The following is a 26,801-nucleotide window of genomic DNA, read 5'->3' as shown; positions in this document are numbered from 1 at the left end:
TTTCACTCAGGAGCTGGTGGAAAGCAAAACATACCTAAAAGGAAAGTGAATATTAAATTGAAGTCAGGTGACAAGAGACATAACTCCAAAGGACTGCTAATGTTGCATTGTGTCTGCACGTTATTTGCTAACATGTTCGCCCTCTCAACTTTATTTGGTGATAATTTGTGGCCAAAATGACATGGATGGGTCATTGTCAGTGTTTGAAAGTAAAACCCAGGAAGAACTTTACAAAACAAGTTTAGTTGAACCTCTCAAACAGAATGAGTCTTGATGTACCCAAGATGTTCTGTTACTATGAGGCAAATTATCCACCTTATATAACCACAACACCTACAGTAAACACCTTCTAAAATAACTGTGATGCTGTTACTAACTCGGAGTACAGGTGCTATGCACTAATTCCTATCAGGCACTTGCACCTGAATTATCCTTTTATAATTGCAGAGATAGCATGACAGCTGCCTTTAACTGCAAGAGGCAGCCAAATTTCTGTCTGGATTATGGCATTCGCTACAGCTGTGCAGTTTCAGCTCTCACCCACTGTTCACTAAAGGACAAGGGGGTAACTGCTCCACTTGTAAATGTTCATAATCATCATAGTTTCAGTAAAAAAAAAGTTGAACGGTGTGTTCAGTCTGAAAATTCTGGGATTTTGAATGTTTTAGCCCCCATATGTCTGTCTGCCGATCTGACAATCAATTTAATATTAAGTCAAGTTCTGTAACACCTTAACAGTTGTGTTTTTAAAGTGCCAATGTTTTTTCTATTAGATTATTGAAGAGTGTGTAAGGGAGTAAAATAATGGACTTGAATTATTATTTTTTATTTGTCAGTAACACAAAAGCAGGTCTTTCACTCCCCCTCCTTCCAGTGAATCCGGGTTATAGAGACTCCTTTCAGTGGTTATCCTGACATTAAAATACAATCTAAACCATTCAGTGGCTCACTAGAAATGTCTGACACCCATTGTTTGGATTTCTGTTCAGGATTACCCTACTATCCCACTCACATTCGGAAGAAGATTACACCTTTTTCTTTTTCCATTAACTTTGCATCCATTATTGCATTTATATCTATTTTTTAAATGTTTGTCATCTAGATCAAATCACAACATGTGCAATAACAATAATATTTCAAATGTCTTGATGCTTACTTATCTCAATTTAAACACCATCACTGATGCTGGACAGACTGGATTGACTGGAAGTGGAGACTGGGAAACCCTCTACAATCTTCATAAAGAGAATCCAGGACGGATCTGCCCTAAACCAGTTGAGGCCTGCAGAAGGCAATGTGATTTATATTTAAGTACTGTTTGAGTATATATATTAGAATGCATTTTATGTAATGATTCATATTATATTCTACTGATAGTGTTGTTTCCACTTTTCAAACTCTCTTTTAGTTCATTGATCTGCCATGTACTTGACGTACTAGTGAGCATCAGGAAAACACAACAGTCTCAGCAAAACAATTTATTTATCTGACAACCTATTAAAAGCACCAAACACAATGTGCAGCAGAAGCAGATGGGAATGTTAAGTAGTTTTCCAAGTATTTGGTCATAAACCAAAGTTTAATTTTGACCTGATGATGGCGCTAGATTAAAAGTCAGGGGATCCTGAATGTGATTACACTTCATCCTGACAGAGACATGATTGTACAAACCATTACTCATCCCTAGAGCCTTGCCACTAGCATGGCTACGAATTCCAAACACTCAAGTGGATGCATCCATTACATCGGTTTCAGAAGTGACACAACAGCGGGATTCATCTGCAAAAGCAAGGACCAATCCAAGAAGAAGTGTAATGTAATTATCGTGTTCGTTTCAGCTGCCATCCCCCTTTCAGTGGCGGAGAGGAGGTACTGCGTGAGCACATTGTACACGTGCAGTGTTAAGCTGCTAATGCAAAGAGGATTTCCACTTCTTTTTTATTGTTCTTGTGCGTAAGCATTCATTTAGAAAGGTTCTTTGGCTCCACAGTGTCCCACCAATCATCCTACATCTTTTTTTATTCCTTCTTGCAATGTGCTAGACCAAGTAGTATGACAGGGACGATCCCAGTGGAACAGGAGACTGGGACCAATCTGGAGGCAGAAAACCCAGGAGAAATTTGTGCTTATCCTCTGTCCATTGAGGCTGTTACCTGTGGCACAATGAACCCAGCCATCAACACACAGGAAACATTCCATGCATAAATTGCCTTATAGGGAAAGCATATAAAAGTTTACATGAAGTAGTTTTAATACCAACAACCCACCAATCAATCATTACTTCTCAACATTAACACCACTTCCCCAAAGTTTCCAAATGATCAAGATGTACTGCCTGGAGCTACTGCAGTGAATGGAAACTTTGTCGATGTACATTTACATTAGATCAAATGAAAATTTAATGAGCCCCATGAGGAAACTGGCTAATAGGAACATAATGTCTTAAAGTTTTAAACTGAGCATTACTTTATTCTTGTGCTAATAGTTCTGACTAAGAAAACACAGCCTTTGTGTCCTGAGGAGTGAGAAACATGACTAACACAATGTATTGGTTATAGCTTATTTATGATTCTTTTCTTTTACTGTCATTGGATATTGAACATTTGAAAAGTCTAAGCCTAACATTACAAAATGACATTGAGAACAAGATGAGAATAGAAGGGGCAACTTTGTTTTCATCTGACGTCATGTACAGTATTTCATGGTTTGTCATAGTTAAACAATCATTTATGGTATTAGCAATGTACCTCAACAAAAATAAATTGCTTTCAATACAAGCTTATTGCTTGACTTGCTAGCCGCTTGGATTAATTTATCAGCTACAGTCCAACTCAGGCAGTCATTTTCCCCAAAACTGAAATCTGGCATGTGTCGTGGCTACAAGGTTTGGTTTGGATGTCCATGCAGTAATTAAGCCAGAACAAACTCTACAAAGGAGAGAGGACATTCTAATTCTTATTGCTTTAGCCTGCCTTTTCTTTATATTTTGGTTTTTACTGTGCCTAATGAAAGTAGGCCTTTTTCACAGCTTGTATGATAAGAAATGGTGTTACTAGTAACAGTCACGGTTGTTCTGTTCTATTCAAGCGAATGTATCCACTTACAAGCACCATCATAACAGCCGCAATTGGTTTTGTTTTGTCACCATTTTCTGGAAAGGTGGATGGATCTTTCTTTCTCAACCTATAACTTCCTTTTTATTTATAAAATTAATAATTTCTGTATTCAGTGCAGGTTTAGTGTTCTTACAACCACCTCCCTTCTCTCTGACCTAAATCACACCTCCGCCATGTTTTCCTCAAATGCTAAATGTGAAATGCTCCTGATATGAGCCTATGCCCACACAAACTCTGTCAAACCCCTGAATGTACACACATATGCACGGAGCCACATATATATACACACACATAGTGAGGGGAGTGGGTAGATACAAGGTGATTCCTACTACATCAACACTGTCAACATTTGTGATAGGTGCTGAAAAGAAACTCTGCAGTGCATCGTACAGAATGTAAAATGAGGAGAGAAAACTTTCTCACTGTCTGCCGTGTGAAACTGTTGTGTTCTTTGGATGTTTTGTTATTGCTCACGTGCTTGCACTGCATCAATATTTCTGCATTTCTATATACTGTATAGATTGCTGCCATTTATCTTTGAATATGCATGTGTGTCTTTCAGTAAGACTGTGAAGTTGAAGTAGGCAAAATGTTAAAAGACAGAGAGGAGGAGGAGGAGGAGGGAGGAGTCAACTGGATGCAATCTGGTGAACTTTTATGATGAAAACTGAAGAGGAGAAATTCTGCCATCATTGGGGAAGCAAAATTAAATCTGCACTACTGAAGTGCAATAGAAGTGGTGAAGCTTCAGAGCATTATGGTGTTCCATTCTCTTTCATTAATCTCCAAATATTCCATGGCTGTGAAGGCCTATTTATAGACCATGGGATGATTAAGTGGTGAAGCACTGTGCCACAAAGGGAACCAAGCTCATTTTCTTTTTCCCTTCCTCTCTCTTCCTTACTCATTCTCTACCTACTTCTCTTTCTTTCCCTCCCTCGTTGTCTTCATTTTCTTTCTCGCTATTTTCTCACTCTTTCTCCCCATCCCCTCTTTTTCATAAGCATATACAATATATTACACACCAACCTACTTTCACATAGTTTAGTTGTCAGAGAAATTATGTTGGACTCAAGGGGGTTTGGATAAGTCCCCCCCCCCCTCCGTTAAGTATTTGACAAAAGGGTTTTTGGAAGTGTTAATTGTTATGAGGCTACACAAGGAAGAGTGACAGCCTTAACAAGAGAGGATAAAGCCCCAGCCAGCACGTTTTCATCACTAAGTCAAGCTGGATTAAGAGTGGAGGGTGTCCATTAGTTGGAAATGCAGGCGGAAATATGTGCAGGGAGCTCTGACTTATATCTGCTATTGCAAGGTGTCCTTTAGTGGAAGTGGAGCACTGCACAGGAAAAAAGGGTTAAGCTAATTTTCATGTGTAGAGACGTGATTAATGGTGGAAAGGAGAGGTGAGGAGAGGAGAGAAGAGGAGAGGACTGACCTCGCCTAGCTCAAGACCGGCCTCATTTCATCACCTCCAGAACAGTGAGGGCATAAATGAGATCAAACTCTTCTTTATGTTTCCACACCGATGCTCTATCTGCTGGTCCACGTCCAGATTTTTCCCTGGGTTTTACAGGGGCTTAGGTGGCAACATTTTCCTGCAGGGTAGATTTTGTACAGGGCTTACTGTAGATGCTGAGGACCTTTGTAACAAGTATTCGTCTATTAAAACCACTCCAAGGATTTGTGCAAGGAAGAGAAACCACTGAAAGTAATTCAGAAGACTTGAGTCTTGAATACATTAAAATGTCATTTTGTTAGTCAGAAAAAAGCAGCAAGGTGTCTGCATATAATTGTGAGTGGGATGTTTATAATTCCATACTTAGAGCTTATGCAACCATTTCACTCTTATGCAATGAATTTGATTGTTTGCATGAGCAAGTGATGTCTTTATGTCACAAGTAGGCCTAAGAGTTTGGGAGTGAAAGTAGTTAAATTTATTGCAATTGAACACATCTCATGTGTCCCCCAAAATCTCACAGTTCAACCGAACAACCAATGCTTGACAAACTTGTCACACTATTTAGTATTTCTGTTTTTCTGTCCAATATATTTTCATAATACTGCAGTCTTGGCAACCCATGAAAACACTCAAGCGGTAATAGGAACAGTCCATGTACCTTGAGTTATTTTTAATAAATCCCCCACCAAGCAATTTCATAATTTTCAAATCCAAGCGTCAAATGCTATTTATTCTAAAGACACGTATTTATCACATTTATGATGGTATAAATTTGATTCATGCTGAATTATGTGTAAATGAATAGCTCAACCTCCATCACTACACTCTCTGGGTAGTGAAACAGCAACTTTAAATCCCTCTTACCAAAGCAATATGAGCCTGAAAAGCTATTAGAGCATGACTCCTGAGAGATGAACAAGACAAAAGCGTTATGCCTGTACCTTTCCGGAAGGTGAGAACAATAGCAGGCTATTTTCACTCTGACAGGCCATATTAGTCGTGCCAGCTTTTGCCTGCTGGCAACTCCTACGTGATAGTTGTCTGGGACATTTTGTTTCCAGTCACAGTAGCTGATCCCTTGATTGAAAACATTGAATGCTGAGAGGGTGTTATCCTTGTTTGGAGTTCCTGATCCTGGATGTCTGAGGCAACTGCTGGGCCCTCTCATCCCCTGCTGCAACAGTTGATCCCTGGATCTTTGTGGAAACGGAGTAGATTGCATTACTGAGATGGAAGCCTAGAAAAGTCCATCGCTAACCACCATAACACCTCCCAGAGAAGTAGACAGGTGTGTAACTGTATGTAAAGCAGATTTCTCAAGAAAATGTTAAGGCATTCTTACCAAAACCTCCGCTGTCTTTGGGACTTTGAACTTAGCAGTCCTTGTTGTGGTCTGCCATGCCTGAAAACATGCCCTGTGTTTTTCTGCTTCACTCCCTTTGTGCCAGCACAGGTCTAGTTTTATATTATTTGATGATGTGATGTGTCATCGTGTTTGGTGGCATTCTTTGGTCAATGAACTATAAAATGGTGAGAATTAGATCAAGCCCTAATGATTTACTAATAGGCACCAAGAGAGCACATTAACGAAGCTGCAAATGCACACAAATCAACCATGTGTGTCCGTTCTTTATTTACACTTCCATGTCTGTGGCTTTAAAGGACCCTCCTCTTACTCTTGTTCATGGACACCAAAGATAGCAATGTCTTTGCAGAAATAAATGTTTATTACTGTATCAGAATGGAAAGCCCTGTGAGTTCTTCTGTTATTCTCCAGTTTCTTTCTCTGCAGGCAAGCCCTTGGCACCAACTAGTCCAATGGGGAAAGTCACTTTTTGCAAGCATTGCCAAGATTTCTGTTTGATGGCCAAACTATGTGGGCAGACAGAGGCATCTGTCCATGTGCTGTCTGCTTCTCTCGTTCTAACTTTCACTCTGAGTATCTCTCTCTCTCTCTATGCACACACATGCACGCACACACACACACAAACACACAGGGGGCTGTTTCCTCATCGTTCACACTGAGAAATGCCCTGTAAGGACGTCCTTATCCTGCAAACCAGACTCTGCTGGATGCTCTGTAATAACAACTCCAGCCATCCACCATCCAATCAGCCTGGCTCTCTGCTGTGTGTGTGTGTGTGTGTGTGTGTGAGTGTGTGTGTGCGTGCGCGCGCGCATTTTGCGGGTCTGTCTGTGAATATGTATGATTTTTCTCCTAAGATCTAAAACCACAAAGCACAGAATGCATTTATTTCCCTGACAAGAACAAAGACATAAACAACTCAAACAGAATAAAGGGAAAATGTTTATTTATTTAGACTTACTTGTGTTATGTGATTATGTTTAGGGGGTTTTATTAGAAAACCTCAGCATCTTGTATTTTTTTAATAAACAATGCTGTTGACACTGGCATGCTGAGAACCATGAATGTAATGGGGGGGGGGATGTATAATAAATGAGTGCTTGGAACATGGCGAGCATAAGGCTGGACAGAAGCGGATTGTGCTGCTTGAGAAGTTCGAGAAGTTTCTATGGACATCCTGACTTTTTTACACCAGGAAACTGGGTCAGCTTTTCCATCCAACAGAAATGTTACAAATCCAAACTGACTACAGCAACCACAAACTTTTCAGACCCACTTTCCAAACTAATATGTGTAATACTCACCATGTATAGGTTGGGTTTGCAGAATGTTTGCAGAATCCCGTCGCAGTGGCATTTAAAGAAAAGGTATAATGGCACCAAGGGTTGTCATTTATTAATAAAAAATTTGTTTGTTTTTATGTTGCTTTTGTGAAAATGGATGTGGGCTTAATCCTTTATTGGTAGCCTTGTTCATTCTTGTCTGAAATTGCGATTCTATCTTTAACTAATTTAAAATGATTGATCCAGAGTGTGAAGAAGATTTAATTTAAGATACATAGTGTAAGTAAAATCTGAACAGGAGCCAATTTAAAGGCCACACAAACCCGAGGTCCGTGCACCCACACAGGAGAATATTCACTTCTTTTGTGTTATTTGACCTCTTCTCAGGGCAGTGTGGGCATGTGCTTGATTGACATCTCCATGATACTCAAATTAGTTGTGTTGCACCTGCTTTGGTGTGTGAAGTTGCTTGAGTTCATGTAATTCCAGCATAGCTCCACCTATCTTCAACATGAGCATAGGTCTTATTAGACAGATTAATTAAGTGGAAACTCCTGTATGGGTGCACAGGGGCTAAAAGCAGTGTGAATACACGGAACTGTGAATAGCAGGAAAAGGACAGGTGGAACAAATAACATAAACGATGTCTCAGTTCCATTAAGTGTCCTGGTAAGACATGACAGTGAACCAGCATGTGCAGCACCAGAGCCCTGGCTGGAGCTGCTAAATCTAAATGGAATGCAGTTGTTATTAATGCTGTTGATTACACCTGTGCCTATCCTGCTACGGCATGTCAAAATGTCTGCCATGAAAAAGGTCTAAAGGTATCATTATAGATCTAGGCTGCAGTCAAATAGTCTTTTCGCTTAGGAAGGTTCCTTACTGAGTGAAATGACCTGGAAGTATCTAAGTGGCAGCCATGATAGTAGGTGGTCGAATTCTCTAAATGCTAAAGAAAGGTGTTTCAGTGCTTCCATTCTACACCCATGGGTACACCGGACCATCCTTCACCAAAGGAAAGGAGATAATGCCATCCCACAATTCCTTGAGGGAGCAACATTTAAAGCGACTAACCATAGTAGTTTCACTACGGCAGACCATTTTAAATGTAGAAACAACAGAGCACCCATTTTATGCTTGTGACATCATCCAAAACGTATGGAAATCCTTGCATGATTGGCTGAGCTCCAGATCAATAAATATAGATTTCTTCTCTTTCAAAACAAATCTATCCAGTCAAGTAATCTTGAAGAACAATCTTACTGGATTTGTAGTTAACAATATCATCATCATGACAAAATACTATGTACAAAAATCTTCACACACATCTGATATACATACACTGCTCAAAAAAATAAAGGGAACACTAAAATAACACATCCTAGATCTGAATGAATTAAATAATCTCTTTAAATACTCCTTTCTTTACATAGTTGAATGTGCTGACAACAAAATCACACAAAAATTATCAATGGAAATCCAATTTATCAACCCATGGAGGTCTGGATTTGGAGTCACACTCAAAATCAAAGTGGAAAACTACAAGCACTACAGGCCGATCCAACTTTGATGTAATGTCCTTAAAACAAATCAAAATGAGGCTCAGTAGTGTGTGTGGCCTCCACGTGCCTGTATGACCTCCCTACAACCCCTGGGCATGCTCCTGATGAGGTGGTGGATGGTCTCCTGAGGGATCTCCTCCCAGACCTGGACTAAAGCATCCGCCAACTCCTGGACAGTCTGTGGTGCAACGTGGCGTTGGTGGATGGAGCGAGACATGATGTCCCAGATGTGCTCAACTGGATTCAGGTCTGGGGAACGGGCGGGCCAGTTCACAGCATCAATGCCTTCCTCTTGCAGGAACTGCTGACACACTCCAGCCACATTAGGAGGAACCCGGGGCCAACCGCACCAGCATATGGTCTCACAAGGGGTCTGAGGATCTCATCTCGGTACCTAATGGCAGTCAGGCTACCTCTGGCGAGCATATGGAGGGCTGTGCGGCCCCCCAAAGAAATGCCACCCCACACCATTACTGACCCACCGCCAAACCGGTCATGCTGGAGGATCTTACAGGCAGCAGAATGTTCTCCACGGCGTCTCCAGACTCTGCCACGTCTGTCACATGTGCTCAATGTGAACCTGCTTTCCAGTGGCGAATTTGCCAATCTTGGTGCTCCACGGTGTTGGGCTGTAGGCACAGCCCACACCTGTGGAAGTCGGGCCCTCATACCACCCTCATGGAGTCTGTTTCTGACCGTTTGAGCAGACACATGCACATTTGTGGCCTGCTGGAGGTCATTTTGCAGGGCTCTTGCAGTGCTCCTCCTTGCACAAAGGCAAAGGTAACGGTCCTGCTGCTGGGTTGTTGCCCTCCTACGGCCTCCTCCACGTCTCCTGATGTACTGGCCTGTCTCCTGGTAGCGCCTCCATGCTCTGGACACTACGCTGACAGACACAGCAAACCTTCTTGTCACAGCTCGCATTGATGTGCCATGCTGGATGAGCTGCACTACCTGAGCCACTTGTGTGGGTTGTAGACTCCGTCTCATGCTACCACTAGAGTGAAAGCACCGCCAGCATTCAAAAGTGACCAAAACATCAGCCAGGAAGCATAGGAACTGAGAAGTGGTCTGTGGTCACCACCTGCAGAACTACTCCTTTACTCAGGGTGTCTTGCTAATTGCCTATAATTTCCACCTGTTGTCTATTCCATTTGCACAACAGCATGTGAAATTGATTGTTAATCAGTGTTGCTTCCTAAGTGGACAGTTTGATTTCACAGGAGTGTGATTGACTTGGAGTTACATTGTGTTGTTTATTCCCTTTATTTTTTTGAGCAGTGTATATTACATCATATGTGTAATTCAGGGCACAATTCAAACTGTAATAATAAGTTGTCTCTCGTCATTATCTTCCATGTGTTGGTTTAAAAAAAACCTAGTGTAAGTGCAGACAGATTCTCTTAGCAATGTGGTTGTCTTTTCCTAAGTCCTCCTTCACATCATTTCTTGACCTCATGAGGTCAAGCAAAAGTGTTTAGGAATAGAGATAGGGCATCATTTCTTTGACTATTCAACCACAAACTAGGTTACAAGTAGCCTACACAAGGTGGCTGAGGGGTCACAACTGTCAAGCCAATCACCAGTATTGATTTTGATTATAATGATATACTGCATCTGATTGGAAAGGCTCTCAAATAGCCTTTCCCTGAACCATGTCCATCTTCCTGCTCAGTCCTTTCAAAAACATAAATTAGTAGAAACCGTACTCTGGAGCTAATGCTGCGTTTCAGTCACAGTTGTAGGTCTGCATCCATTTGAAATTTCCAACTTCCGGAAATTTCAGGTGCATGAAGCCAAAATTGAACGAAAAACATGGCAAGTGTGCACACAGTTGAACCCTCAGCAGTGCCCTTGGTGTTAATTGTTTTTTCCCACTTACCCAAGTGTTCATGCATCTGACCATCATTAGCAATACTAGTTGATAACAACGCATTACGCTGTATCTTGCACATTGCAACAAACCACATTGCAACAAAACAGAAGTGCCATAAACAGTAGGCTATATTACTACAGCATTCACTACTGTTGATGCTGGGAGCCGCCATCTTGGATTTTAAGGTTGGGGTTGGTGAGGTTACCCTGTCATTTTTAACATTTTCCTGTATAACTTTATGCACAGAAGATGACTTTCAGACAGTGTTTACCATAACCAGCTACCTAATAACACTGGCAACATATGTTATGCACTTCCATGGGTGCTGCCATTATTGTGCGATATCAGACAACTGCCTCTTCATGAAGTCAGGGTAGATGGATTTGCCCTGAATTCAGAAGTAGAAACATTCCATGTAGTTTTTCTAGTTTCTAGTAGCTTAACTTAACTACAGTGTGCACAACTACAACAGGCTAAAAAAACATTTAAGCTAGCTAAAGCATAAATAGCACTACTAAGTAACGGGAGACTGTTAAAAGAAAAGGCTTAATCATATTAGCATTTTACTGTATATTCTAAGTACAAATTTTGTAGAAGTCAATCTACATCTACATGGCAGGGCTATTGCATGGAAATGCAGTAGTTCTTCCATTATGGTAAAATGTAGTAAGACTTTGTAACTATTGTAGTAGGCTGTAGCATGGTAATTTGCATTACAGTAATGATGAAGTGGTTACAGTGGTAATTTGGTCACAACCATGATGGTAGCTTCCATGATCATAGAACTGGTAGAATTTACCATATTGTTTACCATCATGCTACTGACCAAATTTGCATGCCATTTTTTGAAAGTATTACCATGGTAGAGAGAAGTTACAGATGGCTTTCACAGCAAAGTCAGAGTGCAGCTCCAGAAGTAAGTCTGCCTCACTGCAATTGCTCGAGGGGGGGATTTGCGGGCATCCGTCAGAACTAACTGGAAGTGGCAGTGTGCAGAGAGGTCCTAATTACTGTCTCACTTGACTAATTGTCGTCTCTGAAGAATGTATTCCCAGTGAGGTCCCAAGGATTTCATTAACAGCATTGCTCAAGACATATAGGCAAGTGCCGACTTTGGAATGCTGTTATGTTTAAAGGCATTGCTGAAACAAAGCCACAAGTGGGAAATGAAAATATACTGAACTCAAAACTGCCATGATTACAGGCTCAAGTGAAGCACGCATGGCGTGTTGCATTTACAGGGACGAGCGCTGTTGTACTGGGAAAAAGGAACAGGCTTACACATTTTGTATGTGTGAGTATGTTTTTGTAGGGCCCTTCTTCAAGTTGCCAAAATGTTAAAACATCCTTAGCTACAGTCATCCTGACAAAATGGGCTGATGAAGTGAAACCATTGTTGGCTTTCTGGAGCCAACCATGTTAAATAAACTTGTAGAATTCAGAATAATGCAGTAGAGATGAGCCTTTAGTACAGGGCAACTGAGCTGAATGAATGTCTTCTCTTTCAGGGTCTTACCATTCAAAGTGCATCAGCTTCTCGTTTCCATGGTTTCCTTCTCTGTGCCAATGCTATCTTTCCACCAGTCTGCCTGCGCAAGAGAATGAGCGAGGGTGGGGGGGGAGAGAGAAGAAACACAGAGAGAGAGAATGACAGAGGGCTTTTAGCAGTGGTTATCTCTCCTTTGCATAAAGTCCCCTTTGCATTACCAAGTGAATGAATGGCGTCTCAATAAACACACCAGCCAGCTCATGTGGAAGTCTCCGTGGGTTACAAGCGAGGGGGTGTGTACAAAGTAATCTAATTTGTGGTCTCCTTCAAAAAAACGACACGGTTTGATCATGGGTGAAAAGAAAAAGAGTACATCTCCCAAATGGTATTTTTCTATTAGCCGCACAAAGAGCTAAAGGAGCAGGAGTCATTACAACGTCATAATGAGATAGTTCACCATTCTCATCACCTCTTCTTTTCTAACTGGTTTACACGCACAGTTATCTTATCCTGACTTGCTTAAGTGGAAGCGAAAGGTTTGTCAAACTATGACTCCTAATTGATAATCAAAATATCAGATAATAATAACAGATAAAATAGGAATTAGGGACACTTACAGGGGAGCATAACTGATTGTTTTGTCCTTAAATGCCTGACGCTCAGGCACAGACATGCAATACTATTTAGATTTATATTTAAAAAATAATTCAAAATCATTTCTGGCAGCCTTAATTCTATTCCGCAAATTAAATTTTGGGTGCATTGAGAGTGTAGGGCCACTTGAGGACTTTTCTAAGTGCAATACCACAGCATTGGGCCAGAGGGCGCTGTGACTTTAAGAGGAAACCAACGTTCCTGTCAGTTGAAGTCTTCTCCCTGAACTCAATAAGCATTCCTTTCATGCTGTGTGAAGCTCTGCTGACTTATACGGAAATCCTGAATTTCTCCATCATTATGCTAATGCTCCAGATGGTAGCATGATGAGTGCCATTCTCTTTGATATTCTCACACTGCAGATTGCTGGTGTGCAGACCCACGCAAGCTGACACACGTTCAAAGTCAATGTTCACACCACCTACTTGATCCCATGTAATTACTTTGTGTTTCCTTTTAGCTGAGGCAGGCGCCCTCTTCGCTATTAAATGCATTCGCTTTTATTTGTGAATGTGGATTTGTCACATCCGATAAAGTATAATGGAGTAGCACTCCAACTAAAGAGCCGGCACGCATCAGTATGTTTTTCTTATCCACACATGTAGGCCTACTTGTAATTGCCCCGTTCTGCAGTCTAATAAAGATTGAACACATGTGCAATAAATAGCGATGTAATACTAAAATATCTTGGCAACATCAGACAAGATATGCCATACACTACACCAAGATCACCTGAAATATCTATTTTATCTGCACTATAATGCCTGACAGGAATGCATTTAGTGACTTTTTTTTAGAGTAGTTCTACACCACACGCACTCTTACACACACAGCCCAGCCATTCACACTTGAGTCACACAATGACGGTGTTCATTCAGGCTGTGGACTCTGGTGGAGCCGATCAAAGAGCTCCTTTCACGTCTCCATTGGGATTAAACAGACCTCCACCCTCTTGTGACGGGGGCGCACCTCTGTACCTATAGCTCCAGTTGATGCAATGGCCCATGAAGAGCTGCTCAGTGGGGTGAGCGATGATAAGATGAATAGGCCTACGTAGTGTTAAATCAATAGCATGTATACGAACACCAAGAGCTGCAGATACCCATCTTCTCTATGCAGCGCATCCTACAGGATACATACACTAATCAGATAGAAACGTGATAGGTCTACTTACAATCTCGATAGATATTGCCTGTGGAGCCTTTGCGAGTATGCCACACACACACACACACACACACACACACACCTTCACGTCGGAGGATGGCTCACACTCGAGAATAGTCTGTTGCTGGAAGGCTTTCAAGTCTAAAGTGGAGTTATTTGCATAGGTTAAATATTCGTGCCTTTGAGCAGCTTCTGTCGATATTACGGATTTGCTGTTCTGCCAATTTTAATTCCTTTCATCCCACTCCTCCCACATTTCTGGAATGATGTTGGAAATTGTTGAAAGGTTGTTGCTTGAAAACCCGTAAAAGGGGTTGAGAAATGAATGGCAAAACAAAAAGTGGGCCTACGTGTTAGGGAGGGGGAAAAATCAGTGCAATGATATCTTGCAGGCAGGAAATTATATCGCTAGTGTGCAGAGGTTGTCTCAGTGATTGTGTGCAGTGCGGTGTGTAAACAATTATTTCTTTATGTGCCAGAGCAGGTAGCCTAAATGTCTGTAGAATATAGCCAAAGCTTAAACATTAGCGCAAGCCTAAACATTCTCCTTGAACACTGAGAAAGATTCCTTCCAACAGAGCCTCGTTGCTTTCTGCGGCCGAGATGCAGCTTGGTGTCTCTGTCCATGGTGCTGAATACATCCTGAGCTAACAAACAAAACATAAACAAGTGTTTAAAAGAGGTTGCCGTTGTCCCTCATGACATGTCACTTCATTATGAGACGATCATATTTGATCAGTGACATAGGCTACTAACTTTATTTTTATTAAATCATACAGAACTGCCCGTCACAGATGGTTTGCTTTGAATGGATCCGTAGGCCTATTTGGACGGCTTGCAAGTAAGGGTTCACCCTGAAGTCAATGATGCCACATATTACACATTTACCGACACATCTTCAAATGCAAGCGAACTTGGAGGGCAAGTTGTTGCGAAAAGAGTGAAATAAAGGCGGTGTGAAATAAAGTTTTCCACCCCTCCCTCCCCATTATTTCTCTCTGACTCTTTCACTCCATCCACTCTCTCTCTCTCTCTCTCTCTCTCTCTCTGTCTCTCTCTCTCTCTACATTTCCAACCTCCCTCTTTTCATCTCTTTCTATCAGTATATCCATCTCCCTTCCCTCTCACTCGCTCTCTCTCTCTGTCTTTCTGGTGCGCGTTCACAACACTAACCTTGGCTCGACGTCAGAGCCTGTGCAGCAGTGCAGTATAATGGGAGCGCAAGAAACCCAGAGCGCCTCATAGGGGGCTGTATATCGCTGCTGTATCCTCTGCTTGGCGCTCTCTAGCCCTCCAACCCTCTACAGTACCTCACCTATAGCCCATGCTTGGGCTCCCCCTCCCCACTGGAACCGTTCCCTTCGACATGGACGTCCCGCCGCCACTCGACCCGGAGGATTGTTGTTTCTTGGCGCAGTGAAGGACAAGAAGGGGAAGGAGAAGGAATCATGCCGGGACTGCAAATGGATTTAGGAAAAGCGCAAGTGACCATGCCGTGATCTTGCGCATCCAGGGCCGCCGTCACCCTGCCTTGCCCAACGACCGTAGAAGAATTACGGGGGAATCGAACCCGCGCACCGGGTGGATTAAACCACTGTGCATTTTTTAAAAACAACATGAAGATTACCTCCCAGCATCTGATGATAACCAGTCTCGTTTTCAGGTCCAACCTCAGGCTGATCCCGCTTCTGCTGCTGTTTCTTGGTTACTCTCGCGGGATGCCACACGTTTTAAGATTTGGTAAGAATAAACAGTTTGTTTACGATACGGTATAGCCTAATCTGTTAGGATGTCCAATAACACGAACTGCCCATAATTGTCCCCACTGAAAGGACATTCACGGAATGCAAAAGTAGATGTAGCCTGTCGAGACATTTGTGTCCCACTCTTGCCTTGTTTTAGTGTAGAGTTATAACAATCCGACGTGCACTCGCACAGAATATTTGTTTTATGAGTAGTTTACAGTTTATAATCTCATAACAACATTATTTGGAAGGTTTAGTACCGAGTACATGACAACATCAAGGATGAATGGTGTTTTCCACGAGCCTTGAAACCAGTGTTATAGTAACTTTGAAAGCCAAAACTGTAGCTGACACATAAAAGAGGGAGTCCTTCTGTGCAACAGTTAACGGTTATGAGCGGTTGGTGAAACTCATGAAAAACATAGGCTAGCTATAAGACTCGTTGCCCACATCTCCGCTCTATCGTCACGGACTCTTGTATCTCCACGGCCTTTTAAACTGCGGACACCCCAACATGTCCTCTGCAGTAACATCTTTACATGTAAACAAAACAGGGAGCGCAGATCAATTCCTCTGATCTGTAACAAGGGCCAATCAATACGCCGGGCAGTAGGTTTTCGTCCATAATCCCACTGAACTGCTGTCGAACCGGAATTCCCCTTGGTTTTTATTAAACCATTGCTGGCACTGATAAAAGTGATAGTTCTGGTTCTCAGTTGTGACTGGCTGAGTCACATTGGAAGCCACGCAAATGTAACCGCACCAACTGTGAATCATCTCCCATACTTATAGTACTAAACAGTAGCTCATTAGCCTACATTGATTAGCCACTCTTCTTCAAGAACTATAGCATCGCATGACAGAATAACCTAATAATAGGCTATAATTCATGTTGATGATTAAAGTAGCCTACTTCCTCGACAGTTGCCACGGCGGTGCTTTGTTGGTGATTCTTAACTTTTAAAATTGTGCTAACGCCTGTATTCCTGTTCTAAAAACACAAAAATCACTGGCTCATGTGGTTTCGTCGGCTAATTGGACCCATCTTAGGTGATGTCTCTCTGTTGAATGTACAGAGCCCCCCCCCCCCACACACACACTCCCCTCCAACAGCGGATGTCATAAACTGTTGACAACACATCCTTACAATCCCAAATTCCCCCGAGGGTCCTGTTTAAGAGTCAGGCCGCGTCCGCAAGAGCCGCCGCTATGGCAACGGGATGTGCTTGTCTTCCTGCTGCATTCGCAGCCCGATGAGCGATTTCCCGTCTCACACGTTGTCTGACAGACGCTGGGCGTCTATTCAGTAATCCTTGGGGGGCGGCAAAGTCCCTGCATAATAGCATTTGACACGAAAGTTTCCAAGCCGGCTTATAGCCTAATGACTAAATTCCTGGCGAAAACAGCGGGGCAATAATTGATAAGATTTTTCTGAAGGAGGCTATTGTTGGATGGAATTCTGGCATTTAACACCGAATGGACATTTATATTTGTATGTAGCTATTTAATCAAACTATTAGATTAGATTTGGACTCACTAGTGTCCTGTACCTCATCATACCCAACATGTCGCCTATGCTGACACGCTGGATCTGCAAGGCATCTGGCATCGGTAGCACGACACACATAACTATGCAAGATAAGAGAGGATTCGTGTCACTGAGATTTTTTGCTCTGAGGTAAAGCTTATGCTTGATTTCGCCTGTGTTCTGGTGGCAACGATATGGCCAGAGTGTCTGCAACGCGGCTGAAAAGCCGGGTCTCTGTCCGTGGTCCTGAAAGAGCGACGGAACAAGCTGCTGAACCTCCTGTTCAGAACCACGGACAGGGACCCTGGCAGCGCGGCCTGCGCCTGTTGCTGAACAAAAAGCGCACTGCTTGTGGTTTTTAATAGAGTAAGATAAATCGTATGAAAGCTTTAGTGTCTGGGATTTTGTACAGCATTGTCTCTGTCAGTCAAGTATCATCCACTTCACACATTTCTGTTGTAAGATGGCTCCATTTCGTATAGTGTAATGTATTCTCTTTAGAAAAGATGACATGCTTATCTGTCTGTCTTTGCTTGTGAAGGAGCTGAGTTTCCAAAAGAGAAAGATAGATGATGATAGAGTTGTGTGTGGGTGATTTTATCAAAAAAGAAAAATGTATGTCAGTGTGTATGTGCTGTGAGAGAAAAGAGAAATGCCTTGAGAGACACTGGAGCACATTGGCCCTTCTCTTGTGCATTTCCTGCAGGTTGTGCTTGCTCAGCAGATAATCCCAGCTGCTCCTGAAGGAGGCTGGCTAAATGAGGAGGTCAGTTCCCCTGGGTCTGTCTGTTCCCTCCCTGCCCCAAGTTTCATTCTGCCCAGACAGGCGGCTCACATTGTACAACCCCTGTTCTCCTGTCAGGCTGAGACCTTTACATACACACACACTGTAACACCAAAGCAGTGTCAGCCCTTTGTATTCAAAGCATCGGCCTCAGCATGTAGAGCGACAAGTGTCAGAGAAAAAAAACAAGAGGTGTTCTGGCCACCAGCTGCAGGCAAATATGCTGAGTTAATTTCAAAACAGAATTGAATTGTGTTCAGTATTCCTCATTTATAAATCTTACAGGTAATTCATTTACTTTAATACTTAAATGGACCCGGTGCAGCCCTTACAAGGTGTAATAAAACACGCCTGAGAGAAGATTCCCTTTTTATAACTAGTTCACACTTGCGTTTTGGGAGCACTGAATGAGATATTGTAGCAACTGATACTGCTAAGGGTCTCAGAGACCCAGAACAAAATGTTTTTTTTTTCAATTGCCACTTTGGTCTTCTCTCCATAATATGGGCGAAAGCTGTAAAATGTCCACTTCGAAAATGAAAGGAAATCTAACAGCTTAGTTGTGTGGCATGAAAAAAAAAAACTGAACTCAGTATTGAATTTTGAAGCTGAATTATGGTTGGTTCTTTCATGGGAAAAGTGCTTCATGTACGTGATCTTATTTTGCTGTCCCCATAACAAATTTTCAGTCATGCAAACAATGAGTCATCACATCTGCCATTCCATCAAAACTAATTGAGTTTTACTCACAGACATAGAAGGAGAAGTCAAACAGAAGAAAAATCCACAATGAAATTGTGACAGTTTTTTAATTCTGATGACCGTAGATGGTCTGTGGCTGTGAGGTTGAGTGATAACATTATCGCCGCCATCTTCAAACAACACTGGCAGACGCAGTATGTCCCTGGGCTGTCAACTGCTGCTGAAAGCATTGTTGACTCAGAGATGCTCATTTTGTTTGTTTATTTCCTGCTTATGTTTAGATTTTCCCAGAACAGACATGCCTGGGAATATTTATGATTAAAACAAAACATTGTTTTTCATTTTGGAAAGGAAAAGTCAAGTAATTTCTTTCAGTCCTCTGGCAAAAGATGCAATTCCCTCTGGCGAAAACTATGTTTATCTAACTACTTCCACAATGCTGTGCCAGGATAAAGGTCCTTTATTGCATTTCTAACATTTACCACCCTTTTTATGTCCTCAAATGTGTTATGGTGGCACAATTACAAGGCTGTCAAGAACAAGCAAGGGTAGAGGGAACAAATTCAAGGGGAGTTTGTAGTTAATTGACTTTATTTGCTTTTGCTTTTTGCCAGCCTGAATTATCAGCGTGCCGGAGTTTAGTTTGGGATTGCAGGAATTATGGATAACACCCTGCACCCTGGCCCACTGCCAGCCCGTTCACAGCAAACACATTTAAATAGGCACAAAGCTGCTTAAAATATTCATGTGTCACTTGGCCCCGCTATAGCTTATAGAAATATGAAACTATCTCCTCTCTGCTGGCAAATGATTTCCATGGTTTAAAAATACCCACCGTGGGTTTCAAGAACAAAAAGGAGATCTGTCCTACATTAGTATGCAGCACCACACATGGGCTTCAAGGAGGGAACTATCTAGATGGATTTCTTTAAACATGTTTACATTCCTGAGTCTTTGAAGGTCCTGCTGTCATGCCTCAGTTACAAAAGGCTCAATGGTGATTAATTCAGGGTACGGATTTCATGGCAGTTTCAAATGGAAAATATCTGTGAGGTATGAAATTAGTTTTCTTGTTGAGCTTAGCATTTAGTAAATTTTTGGGATTCACCAGCGACATGCGAAAAGATTATTTACATGAAGGAGGTTTTAGATGATTGACCTTGTTTGCAGGATAACTATTTCTAGTTTAACTGAAAATCTAATAGAATACATCCGGGTCCTATGTTCTTCTACTGCCTTGTGGAAGGTTTGACGTCTGTATTGGCTTCTTTTCTTCACAGCCTTCAGTCTTTGTCATTGTCACTCAAGGATTTCCCAGGGTATCAGAAGGGTTAGAGGTTATGTGTGCAATTGTTCTTTGAAGCTGTCCCTTGAGAAGAGCCCTGCAGCATGTCTTGCTGACTGGTTGTCTGGCTCAAAGCTGACTGAAGGTCAGAGCTGGAAACGCTTACAAGGAATCTTGTTTTGTTTTTTTTGCATCTTTTAACACTTGGAGCTGTCCTTCCCACAATCCCACCAAGGGAGATGGAAGAAAATTTGAAGTCACGGAGAGGTGTAAGAAAAGAGAGAGAGAGAGAAAGAGAGAGAAAGGGAGGGTTTGTGTAAAGTGTGAGCGAGAGGAAAAACAGCAAGTGTTAGAGAGGCTAGCAGATACAGAGTAAAGATAGATTAGTTTGCCTCTCAGCAGTCCACTCTCAGCCCACTCTCAGTTGTGGTCTTTTATTACTGTTTTCTGATGGCTTCTGTGAAGAGAGACAGCACAGACAGTGGAGTGTGCTGCGGAAATGTAGTGGGAGGCCAGGAGTCATGCACTGCAGCTCTGAATAAATGTCAGCAGTATAGTATTAGCAAGGTGAAAATTTCCCTGGGACTGCAGATATGCATGAAATAGCTTTTACAGGGAAGAAAAACGGTTAAAGAAAAACATTGGTGATGCAAATATCACTGTAGGTCCCTTGGGGGACTAAATCCAAAATGCATTTTTATTAGGATCTCATGAATTTATCTATATTCTCTCATTACATATTTGGTTGTCTCCACTTCCAGCAGACTGTAAAATGGTGGAAATCAATAAAAATCAATATGTTTGTATTGCTTAGAGGAATGATGAAAAAGGAAACTGGCAGCATTGCAAGTAACCAGTGCCAAGTCCTGGGTGGTCCCCCCTGCGTGTATCTATCACAGGTTGCCATCTGTGAGAATGCAAACATGTAAACTAAAAAAAAAGAAAGAGCAAATGTGTACGCTTAGAAGGATGAGTGGGATTGGATTAATAATGCATGTTCTGCAGGGACTTTTGTAGGCCTATATGGTTTTGGTGTAGACGTGCACAACGTCAAATTGCTCCTTTCTATTCTAGCTCTGTCTGACACATTCCACACTCAGCTGGACTAGTTCATTTACTCTCAGTGTGAGATACGTTGTGATACCGGCTGTGCTATAAGTGGTGTGAAAAATAGACCTTCCACCTGCTGCAATTTCGCGCCACGTTTTGCATCATATGTGGGAGTAACTGCATAGGAGCTCTTAACTATAAAGTGATTGCTTGGTAGAGGGAAACAAACGTGGCCTGTCATTGGTTTATTGTGGAAGCTGGTGATGGTGCTAATTGGAAGCCAGAGTAAACGTGTATTTGTTCTATACATGTAAGGGGGTCATTGATTGCCTTTTGTTTGATGTGTTTGTTGCTCTAGGGCTCACTGGTATATATGCAAGTATAATTTCATCCACGTTGTGACATATATTTTTAAAACACTGACGCCCCAAACTACATGGGATTCAGAAGTCAATTGATTACATAAAGCCCTCCTGTGTTGGTTATGATGTGAGGCACTGATCGGGTTAGGATGTCATGATTCACCTTCATCTCCAGCCAGCTGAATAAAGGAGTAAGAGGAGGCGGGTGAGCGACTGGCTGAAAGAGAGAAAGCTGAATTCGGGCTCCCATTGACAGCACAGCCGGTCGAATGTATGAACGTTTCTCTGTGTGAACCAAGGACACAGGGGGAAATGGGCTCTGTGGGAGGACTTATTGAGGCAGGCTTACTTGAAATCGTGTTCTTTGAATCAGCATGACACTCTATTGTCCACGATCTACCAGGGCTATGCAAAACGTCTCCTCCTGCAATGTTGAATTTCATTTTTCTGTACTCCATCTCCTGCTCAGAGGATTGTATAAGTGTTTGTGTAGCTTTCTTTAAATCAGTCCTCCAATCTTTGTGTTTTGAAGGTCTTTGTAAAAGGAAAGGTGAGATGAGAGGAGAAATATGAGCATGATGGTATATCATTGGTGGAAGAATTAAAACAATCTAATTTTGGAAAACAAGTTAGAATGAAGAACTGACTACATATTTGTCTGCAGAAGCCTCTGTCAGGGTTCTGTTGTTAGTCGCCCACACTCGAAAAGACGCACTTCCCCATTTGCTTGATGTGACCCACCGATCCCACCCATATCCACATGCACACACACAAAGCATAACGACGGACTGGAACAGACTGGAACAGACTTGGATTGATTTCCCATCTTGCACAATCTGTTTTGAGATTTTGAGGAGGCATAATGAAGCCAATCGCCTCCGTTTCCCTTGCACAGCTACCAACGAGATATACCCACACCCCGCCATTGCTTTTTAAACATGACAAAAGACGCTGAATTTCCTACCCAGCAGGGTGTGAATGAATCTGAGAAATGGTGAAACAAACAGTGGACCGCAGATCAGAAGACAGATTAGAACAGCACTCCTTATTTTACACCAGTTTCACCTCTTTTTACATTTACCTTCAATAGATTTTTTCTTATTTAATGAGGAAAAATGAGAAACGTACTTTATTATTCAGTCAATTATTTGTATCGGGTAGCTTTTGGCTATTTTCATCTGTAAAGTCAGTGTTCCTGGTCTCTTACATTTTGTTCTCTCTCCCTCTGCTACTGTGCAATTGCCTGTGTGTGTTTGTAGAACAAGCAAGAAAAATTGACACACCTTTGCAGCAAAGTGTAGCATATTGACTTGTACCTGCAGCTCTGATTATCAGCTAGCTTGTGTACAGCAGCGGCTGAGGTGAGGCTGATGAACCCAAACCAGGAGCTGACATTTTCCTGCCCTGGGGGAGAGGGGGGTGGGGTGGTGCAGGTGTCCGTTCAGGTCTAATGGGCCATCCATTCAGTCGTTTAATTGAGTGTCTTTTATCTGCCTCCAGTGACCTCTTTATTCTCCATTTCTCCCTCTTCGCTTCCTACGCTCATCCATTTTTTTCCACGCCCCACCCTCTCTTTCTCCCTCCTTCTTTCTCCAAACTCTCCTCTTTTTCATTGTCTGACAGCACTCCCATCTGCCATCTGCGTATGTTCTACTGCTTATCCCGACTTTAGACATCATGGCCATCACCTGTTGTTTTCTAAGCACATCTGACGGGCTGTGAGGAAACAGTGTGACAGCGAGGTGCACTTTCAGCATCAAATCAATATCTAGAAATCCAGAAAATAGAGTTTTGTGTCTTTTTCTCCTTTCTCCATTTCTTCCCTTTGTCCTTCGCTGTCCTTCTCTCTGTGTCATCTTGGTCTCCCTTTGGCTCCCAGCTCGTCTGCTGGTCTTTCCCCTCTACTTTGTTCGCTCGCACTATCATCAAGGCTTACTTCCCCTCTTCCTGTGGTCTCAGTGTCCTTGCACACAAAGGCACAAATCCTCACACACATTCCAAACCTCTGTTTCCTATTGTACTTTTGAATTTCAAAGCAAAGAATACATTTTCACTTCACAGATTTCCATTAAACTTTCCCAATCTCGCAATGAAACACTGTGCTGTAGCTTTTATCACCATGACTTACTTTATTATATTCCTAACATATAGGCGATATAGTGCGGGTCTCTGTGCACAATACTCATTTATCTCAAGGCTTAGGTTGTTATCTTGAAATTGTCTCCATGTTCTTTTCATGATATAAATGGCCTTGATAAGGCAATATAGATACCACATGGATTTACTGTAGTGAAAAAACTGTAGTTCTAATGCTTTGGACACCACTAGCACTGACTCTACTAGTAATTGTAATTTTGTGTAAGATCATTATTTTCAATCTATTATATATATTTACATTTTACCACCTTCTGTGTCATTACCTATCTGAAAACAATAATCACCATCTGTGTGAGTGTCTCTAAATCTATGAAGTTTAAAAATGATTCTAATCAGATTACATAAATCCTGTAAAATGTCTTTTTTTTCTACCATCTCCATCGCCTTTCAAAATCCCAGCTGTGTGGATTAAAGAGCTGCCTCCTGAATTAATTCTTGACCTTTGGCTCTGACGGGAGATAACATCTGCCCTTCTACATGAAAGAAAGTCTAATTTTACAGCCATTTTGTTCAAAATTACAATGGGAAGAGTGTAATACAGGGCCATTTTGATGAGCAGGAGAAGAGTGAGAGTCAGAATGAGAGCGGCGAATGGAGTAAAGAAGACGATACAGTCATGTAATTTACTGTGACCTAATTGCAACATTATAAATTGAAGTTCTTTTTAGCTCTATAGCAAGATTGGCTGCATGTGATATGTGTTAAATGCATGTTAGAGATGTTGTAATGTAAGTTTATATGGCTCTCTATCACACTCTTTTCAGATAAGAGTGGTAGTTTCATGTCTAGAATGTAAATGTTCAGAAATGATGGCACCATATAGTGTGAGTCTTTTGGCAAGTGTGCTGAGAGACAGTTGGAAATCCCACGGCTTAACTTTCAGAGAGTTTGTTTTAAGACTCCAAGATTACTGTTAGTCAAGTTCTCATCTATATTTATTTTGGTGAGAGATGCAGCTTGAGGGCTGGAGTATCCAGGGACGCTCGAGACACCCAGTCCGTCCTGCCTCATACTTCTCAGCTGCAATACCATAAATGGATAATAATGCCCTTACAGTTTTTTCACAATGGGGAAAGTGATTATGAACCAGAGACACATGAATGCACATATATAGTCACAATGTTCTCAAGGCTGGACTCCTGCGTCTCTGAGCCTGCAGTGGATAATTAGCATCTCTCACACGTGCTTAGGCTTGATTAAAACTCAGTTTACAGTGAGCAGTGCTGTGAGGTCGCCATCTGTCACCTGCCGAGGCCACCATGAGATGTAGTCTAGTCAGGGGGAGTGTGGAAGGTTGTGTGTGTGTGTGTGTGTGTCGCCATTTGATAGAGGAGAGAAAAAGATGGAGCAAAGAAACTGAAATGGCAGAGACGGGTAAGGCATGAAGCATTAGGAAGCATTCTGTTCAATAACTGGGCCCTCTCACTCCTTATGGCCTGTATATTAGAGCCAAATCACATATTTTTTGTTGGCAGAAAAAGGGCCCTGACTGCAGTTCTGGGATTTGTATTATTTACTTGAACTTTATAACCTTGTGACTGCAGTTTTGGGAATACTTCTGTTTATACGTGGAAGTCAGATAGGAGATGTGGGAGCTCCAAGGCTCATAAAATCCACAGTGTGTGAAAGCCACTGTATTTTCCCCAAAATGTACATCAATCAAATAATATTTGATTGAAAAAAAATTCCCCCCAAAACACAGTGTTTCCATGACATAGTTGTAATATACATTACATCATAACTGCATGATGTATATTTGGTATGTTGATTACTTTAATGTTGCTTTTATTGAATATATTTACATACTGTGTGCTATTGTGGCAATCACGATAACATTGGCAGTTGGCATGTTTCTCCCAGTTTTACAGAATTTATTATTTGTATAAATCTTGTTTCTATGGTAACATCCTGAATATTTCATTTTATACCCTGGGATATTTCGGCAGGTGGGAAGGATGCGGATCAAAAATCTAACAAAGTCTCAGCTTTTGGTATCTGTCAGATACAGAGGGGGAAAAAAGATTTCCAAAGTGGTCCACAGAGAAATGACATAAAGACAATTGTAAACTCTTTGCTTGCAAAGAGTGAAAATATTTATTGAAGCTTGGCTTGCTCTTCCTCAGGCAGCGCTGAATGATGCCCGAGGAAGAGCTCAAAACGCGCCGCAGCCTTTTTGCATGTTATATTACAGCCGCTGTCTTCTGCTCTGTATGTCTCTGTTAATTTGTGCACATCAGAAGCTTTAATAAGTATTTTTACTTTTTGCAAGCTTACCATTGTCTTTATGTTGTGACTTTGCATGTGCCTGGAAAATGGTTGGTAGTAAAATAAAGTATATGTAATTTGTACTGAATGAGCTCTTGCATGCATGTGTTACCTCCACAAATAGGAATTTTGTACAATATTTGTTTTCAGTTCACACAAAGGAAATATGTATTTTAATTTCTGAACAAGTAATTATTCACCTATATTTATTGCACATTATGACGTTTGCTTGCAAAGTAGTTTACTTGAGCACTGACTCATTAATCAATGAGTTGATCTACAGAAAGCTGACTATTTTGACAAACATTTCATCATTTAACTTAATTTTTTCTAACAAAAATTCGAGCTTCCAGGCTTTACTGCATTTTTTTGTCTTATGTGATAGTAAACTCAAAATCTTTTGGTTTTGGTCATACAAAATAAGTATTTTAAGACGTCACTTTGGGCAATAGGGAATTGTGATGGATGGATGTTTTTTTTGGTCTGATGTTTTACAAACCAAACAATTAATTAATAAAAAAAATTTACAACAATAATATTTGTAAGTTGCAGCCCCAAATAGAAAGATCTGTGGTCTACGGTTAGGTTTATCTATATATTAATATATTATAATATTAATATTGATTGATTATTCACATAATCAACTTGGGAAAATAAGCTTATCCTTGTGAAATGTGTTTGTACTGACACCAAACATGCACTGGCCTCTCACTGTGTTTTTATGTTTGTCTAAGCAGGTAGTTGAAACTGAAGAAGATTACTCTAGATTGTGAACACACATATAAGTGTGCTCATGCCTCAGCTGTGACTGCAGGATAGAAATATGATGAAATAGCAAAGCAAACTAGTTCATTTTAATAACTAGTAGTAGTAATCTCAGGAACTGGCTGGTCATGCGTGTGTTTGATGATGCTACAGAGCTACTATAGCATTTGACTCTAGCCGCGCACC

General features: G+C 41.5%; 2 protein-coding genes across 3 annotated transcripts in view; both read left to right on the top strand.

Moving 5' to 3' along the window:
* The first annotated feature begins 695 nt into the window (after window positions 1-695).
* si:dkey-205h13.2 lies at window positions 696-2,800 on the top strand. The gene is given in 5 exon segments (XM_038727546.1): window positions 696-1,316; window positions 1,688-1,816; window positions 1,819-1,867; window positions 2,029-2,089; window positions 2,091-2,800. Coding segments are annotated over 5 exon segments (555 nt in total). The 5' UTR covers window positions 696-1,115; the 3' UTR covers window positions 2,206-2,800.
* A 12,359-nt stretch (window positions 2,801-15,159) lies between these two features.
* LOC119909171 (glutamate receptor ionotropic, kainate 2-like) overlaps window positions 15,160-26,801 on the top strand; it is a 64,525-nt gene continuing 52,883 nt past the window's right edge. Inside the window, exon 1 of one of the 2 annotated variants that reach the window (XM_038727270.1) lies at window positions 15,160-15,712. In XM_038727270.1, coding sequence (XP_038583198.1) covers window positions 15,589-15,712 — 124 coding nt within the window. In that variant the 5' untranslated portion in view covers window positions 15,160-15,588. The remainder of the gene's footprint in view (window positions 15,713-26,801) is intronic. The other variant, XM_038727269.1, reaches the window with a different exon arrangement.

Source organism: Micropterus salmoides, unplaced genomic scaffold (genome assembly GCF_014851395.1).
Source record: "Micropterus salmoides isolate LMB-PRFRI ecotype aquatic unplaced genomic scaffold, ASM1485139v1 Ms_hic_scaffold_18, whole genome shotgun sequence".
Classification (NCBI taxonomy): domain Eukaryota; kingdom Metazoa; phylum Chordata; class Actinopteri; order Centrarchiformes; family Centrarchidae; genus Micropterus; species Micropterus salmoides.
The sequence above is the reverse complement of the archived record's forward strand: the minus strand, read 5'-3'. Positions and strand labels throughout refer to the sequence as shown.